The sequence below is a fragment of the Pterocles gutturalis genome, unplaced genomic scaffold, assembly GCF_000699245.1.
Source record: "Pterocles gutturalis isolate BGI_N339 unplaced genomic scaffold, ASM69924v1 scaffold12506, whole genome shotgun sequence".
Lineage (NCBI taxonomy): Eukaryota > Metazoa > Chordata > Aves > Pterocliformes > Pteroclidae > Pterocles > Pterocles gutturalis.
Window position 1 is genome coordinate 11,817 of NW_010103144.1, and position 5,633 is coordinate 17,449.

General features: G+C 56.9%; 1 protein-coding gene across 1 annotated transcript; it reads left to right on the forward strand.

Annotated features, from left to right (window-relative positions):
- Nucleotides 1–3,374: 3,374 nt before the first annotated feature.
- Nucleotides 3,375–4,011, forward strand: LOC104471298 (heparan sulfate glucosamine 3-O-sulfotransferase 4; the record flags this gene model as incomplete). Its single annotated transcript, XM_010086589.1, has 1 exon — nt 3,375–4,011. A coding segment is annotated over one exon (637 nt), but the record flags the coding sequence as incomplete, so codon positions are not given.
- Between the last annotated feature and the right edge of the window lie 1,622 nt (nt 4,012–5,633).

Genomic DNA, 5,633 nt, shown 5'->3' on the forward strand with positions numbered 1-5,633 from the left:
GGAAGCAGGGGGACCCCCGCTCCCGGCTGTCACCCAGCCCTGGCAGTGGCAGGATGGGCAGGAGCTGCAGCGTGGGTGAAGGAGAGCAGCAGCACTTCCTCTGAATTCAGATTAGTTTTCACCTTTTTAAAGCCTTGTCATCTCAAACCCCCCAGATCGCAGCCACAGTCCGCACCCCAAAGCAAACGGAGGCTTGTGCAAGCGCTGGGTCCCGGGGTCACCGCGGCTGCAGACTCGCAGCGCAGGGAGATGCTGGTGGGGGGGAGCAGGAGCGAACGCAGCACAAATGCCGGCAGTGACCCCCTCGGGTCTGACTGCACCCCGAGCACTGGCTCCAGGGGCAGGGCCCAGCCCCGTTTGCTCTGAGCTGTTAGTTTGAGGGTCCATGGGCGCTTCTGTGCAGAGCATCTTGGCAGCCAGCAGAGATCGGTTACAAAGATGTGTTACAAACAGCAATAAGCCAGTGGCTGTGGCTTGGCCAATTCACAGCGCAGCTGGGGTGCTAAGTGGCTGTGAGTGGTGTTAAGGAACCCTGGAGCCGCCCTGGACCCTCGCCCCGCTGCAGGAGCTGGGGCTGCAGGGATGCGCTGGTGCGGGCGGTGCTGCGGGGTCCCCGCTGTGCCATGCAGAGGGTCAGGGCAGATGACGGCAGTGGTCCCCTCGGGCCCTGTTGTCTGCGAGTCCATCGCTCGCAGTCCAGCAGAGCTTTTAGCGTCTCATAATCACCACATCCTGACATTTGACAGCCTGCTGCGTGCTGCCAGCGGGTCTGACTCAGAGGAGCTCACACCAGCCAATGCTGCCCGCGCCGCACCCTCCGTCTGCTCAGACGTCGCGCAGGAAAACAGCTTATCCTGCCCGAGACAGCAGAAACGAGCGTGCGGGGCTGCTGTGCGAGCGTCGGGGTGACAACGCCACGGGGTGACAGTGCTTTGTGCTTGCCGGGCAGTCCATCACGATTTGCAAGGTAGAAGGACTTTGACACACTGCTGCTGCTCCTGTTATCCAGGCTGCCGCTCTACCTCTTCACTCCAGTCAGAGCTGCCTCTTCCCGTTCCCCATATGCCACTGTCCCCCTGTCCCTGGGGGTGCAGCTCCAGCGCTCCAGGGTTAGCACGGGACAGCCAGCAGCAGGGCAAACGTGGTCTGCAGCTAGCTTGTGATTGAATCCCTTAAAAAGGAAAGGCATGCAAATTACTAGCTGTAAATGATAATAAAATAACTATTTTGTGGAGCAAGGCACAGAGGACCAACACATGGATTTTGGTAGTTCGTGGTTCAATGGAAACCTGCTCTGGGAGCGCCCTGGGCAAAGTCACTGGATTGGAAGCACCTTTATTCCCTGGTCTCAGTCCTTTGCCTCACTCCTCCACGTGTTCCCCGAGGCCGATTACACAGCCCGAGGACAGCCACAGGCGCTGGCTCTTGGACGGTTTGGCTGCTGCTCCTCCTTGCAGCATCCCGCTCTCCTCCCCACCTGCTCAACCTCCTGGACTCGTTTTCTGTGCAGTTCCCTTGCACCACTCTGCCACAGCCCGTGCTCAGCCCAAGGACGCGCTGTTTGTCCAGCACTGAGCATTGTGCCAGCTAGCCCAGAGACCCAGCACCTCCTGCAGCAGCGCCTGGGCAGAAGGCGTCCAGCTGGGTGGATCAGCCCGCTGTAAATGCACGCATCACGGGGAGGCTCACAGCAAGCCGATGCGTTCAGCAGTCACAAACACGAGGCGACGCTGAGAGGCAGATCTGGCTGGGCCCTGCCTGACAGCCACTTCTGCTTGCAGACCTGAGCTGCGTGATCCTGAAATGGCTGTTTCCTGGGGCTTGGCGGTTTGACGTCAGCATCACTGCGGTCACCGGTGCCCAGGTTCTCTTACAGAACCATTTCCAGCCTGTTCACGTTGTTTCCTCACCATATGTTTGTACTAAAAATAGTTGCAATATGCAGGGATAATCCTGCAGGATCCTGAGCATCCCCATCCTCCGTGTCTGCTGCAGGCGACCTGGCCAGTGCCACCAGCGCTTCCCGGAGCAGGGACCCTGCTCCTCCTCCTGCCTACCAGGCAGCAGCACCGCGTCTGTGGGCCAGATTAGACAGCGACAGGTTAAACACACTGTGCTTCGTGTGGGTGTGCCTGCGCACGAGTATTTGAAAGGCTTAAGATACAAATATTGTTAAAACATGCTGATAGAACCAGTCAGTGCTGTGCCCGTGTGCGGGAGCGCTCCGGCAGCCGTGGCTGCACCAGTGGCCCCGCGTGTCCCCACCTCGCCCAGTCCGTGCAGCGGCACTGGGGTGGGATGTGGGGGCTGGCAGTGCACCCTCCCCTGCACCAGCAGCCTGGAGGGGTTACGGCTGGTGGGCAAGGGGGGCTTCTCACGGCTTTCGGGATCCAACCAGTTCCCGCCTGGGCATCCCTGTGGGTGCTGGAGCAGAGCCGGGCAGGGGGAGGACGTGGTGACCGGGCTGGGGCTGCCTGCGGCCATGGCGTGCAGGAGCAGGAGCAGGAGCAGGGTGGTGTGCGGTGTCTGGCTCCTGGCGCTGCCCCCCAGCCCCTCCAGCAGCTGAGGAGGTGTGAAGGAGGCTGCACTGCTCTTGCAGGGACACCGTTTAATGCCTTCCAGCTTGCTATGATAATCTGTAACTGCGGGCAGCTGGGACAAGCATTTACCTCTTCATTTTCTTAGATATAAATGCTATCTCGCTGCAGTTTCATTTTACAATATGGTAATATGCTATCCAGGAAAGTCTTGCTACATGCTAATTTATCCAGTAGGCGAATTCCTTTTGGCTAATAAAAGTGCTTGCACAGGAAGCTCGAAACCCGGCAGCAATTAATTATTGACAGAGCATGTGAATTAGAGATAAAAGAAAAGTCACTCTTTCTCACACACAAGATAGTAAATAAATTTAATTATTGTACTAGAAGCAAGGGATCTTATTCTGTATTAAGTTTTATTAGCTGAGACATTTAAAAGCATGTCATCATAACAAAAAGGTCTTGTGTAATCCTAACTGCAGCACTCCGGTACAAGGCTCTGAAGTGAATAGGCTTAATTGAGCAAATGGAAGCAGATGGCTTGCTGAGCAGACAGGTATTGTACAGGTTTATTGTCAATTAACTTTTGTCTACATATGCCTATGGCGAATTGGCTGTATCATGTGTTACCGAGGCTGATTTAACACTTCAGGCGCCCACCGTGTCCAGGGTCTGAGAAGGAACAAAGCCAGAAGTGCTTTGGTCCCCGGGCCCATGGGTGTGGCAGCATCCCTGCTCCCAAGCATCCTGCTGACATCCGCATGGGGCAGGAGGGACACCGAGGCACCCGCCCATGCCTGGCCCCTTGCTAACCCCCCCTCCTCTGCTTCTGTGCAGGAACGTGATGCCCAAGACGCTGGACGGCCAGATCACCATGGAGAAGACCCCCAGCTACTTCGTGACCAACGAGGCCCCCAGGCGCATCCACTCCATGGCCAAGGACACGAAGCTGATCGTGGTGGTGAGGAACCCGGTCACCCGCGCCATCTCGGACTACACGCAGACGCTCTCCAAGAAGCCAGAGATCCCCACCTTCGAGGTGCTGGCCTTCAAGAACCGGACCCTGGGGCTGATCGACGCCTCCTGGAGCGCAATCCGCATCGGGATCTACGCCCTGCACTTGGAGAACTGGCTCCAGTACTTCCCCCTCTCCCAGATCCTTTTTGTCAGTGGTGAGAGGCTCATCACTGACCCGGCTGGGGAAATGGCCAAGGTCCAGGACTTCCTCGGCCTCAGGAGGATTGTGACAGAGAAGCATTTTTATTTTAATAAAACCAAGGGGTTCCCCTGTCTCAAGAAGCCAGAGGACAGCAGTGCTCCCCGGTGCTTGGGCAAGTCCAAGGGTCGAACTCACCCCAAAATAGACCCAGATGTCATTCACAGACTGCGGAAGTTTTACAAACCCTTCAATGTCATGTTTTACCAAATGACGGGCCAGGATTTCCAGTGGGAGCAGGAAGAAAGTGATAAGTAGAACCATGAAATCAGGAGAAGAGCTCTTTTCTTTTGAGATGCAAATCATTGTTAGAGACCCAGAACTCACCCGGGGCTAGAGGCTCATCCCTGCGAGCGCAGGGCTCTGGGGCTGTGAGGGTTGCAGCCCAAGCTGCCCCGTGTTTCCAGCTCTGAGACCTTGGTGGCACGTCACCTCGGGTTGCACTTGGGCTGTCCCCTCCATGATGCTGAGGGATCAGGGGTGGGTGGGAGGAGGAGAAGGCGGAGGCAGTGGGGCTCCTTGGGGTGATGGGATGCTTCATGCTGACATTTCGCTGCTGGTGACCCCCTCGCAGGCAGGCAGGACCAGCACCTCCTGCCGTGGCTAGCTGAGCAGGGGGGTGGCTCACGAAACCCAGCACCACTGGGACAAACCAGTAGATTTGATTTCTCCTGCCCTGCCTTTTAGTTTTGCCCAAACAGCAGCATCAGATGTGGTGAATTCAGGACACGTGCATTCACATGCACACGGGTAGTGTGTGGAAGGAATAAAGCCAGTTATGCTGCAAAGGAACTGTGTGCAGAAACTTCATTTGCACCAGACCTTTCCATTGCTTGTTGCACTAAAACTAGTATTTACCAAGTGCCACAAAACACCTGGGCCCGATTCTCCTCCAATGGATGGGTGTGACACCACTGTTGGAAGAGAGTCGTTCCTGGAGTGCTCAGTGAGGTCAGAGCCCCCCGCTCCTCCTGGAAGCCAGACCGAAGACCCTTCCCAGGCAGCACTCGGGGCGAGCCGGGGTCTCACCGCCCAGCCAGGCTGCGGAGGCTCGGTGCAGAGCCGCGCGTGCCCGTCCGGCACCTCCTGCCAAGGCCGTGCTGTGCTCTCCTCCGCGGCTCAGAGCCAGGCTGGGGGCACCACAGGGGTGACTGCAGGGCAGAGGCGTGGGGGACAGCCCTGGCCTCGGGTCTGGGCAGGGCTGACCCTCAGGGCCCTGGCAATGCCCTTCATCTGCACCTCTGCTGCTTGCTCCTGACAGCCAGGCTTGCAAAATGGGGAAGCAGCCTTCATCTTTACTTCAGAATTACAAAAAAGCAATGAATTCCCAGGGCGAGCGCTGCTCTGCACAGACAAATGTGTGCTTTCTAGTGGAAATGGCCAAGCCAACCAAATCTGCATATCCTGGTAGAAACTGTAGTGTAAACCCATATCCCAACTGGATCCTCAGCAATGTGATGAGAGCTGCGTGCTGGAAGAAGCGGAGAGCAGGACAGCGGCGCTTTGACACAGCCGCACCGTTCCTGTCTCCATTACGGAGAGAGAAACAGCGAGAGGGAACAAAAGGAAAAATGCAGAGCTACCATTGCTGAAACGTTCCCTTTGCATGGGTGATTTCTAAGGGCACTCGAATATTACTGGCTGCTTTTTTTGGTTTAATGAGCGGTAAGGATGCCTCCTGGGTGGAGCGTAGCTGTGTGCGAGTCCCCCGTCGCCTTCTGGGTGCTGGGTCCCTGGCTGTTGGAACGCAGAGGAGACATGGAATCGCTGGGGGAGGACCAGGACTCAGCTTTGATTAAGGTGATGAGAAGTCCCTACGGAGCCAGCGAACCTAATGAAGTCGCTGTTACGTTGGGTAACCAGCTGGACCTGCTGCGGGT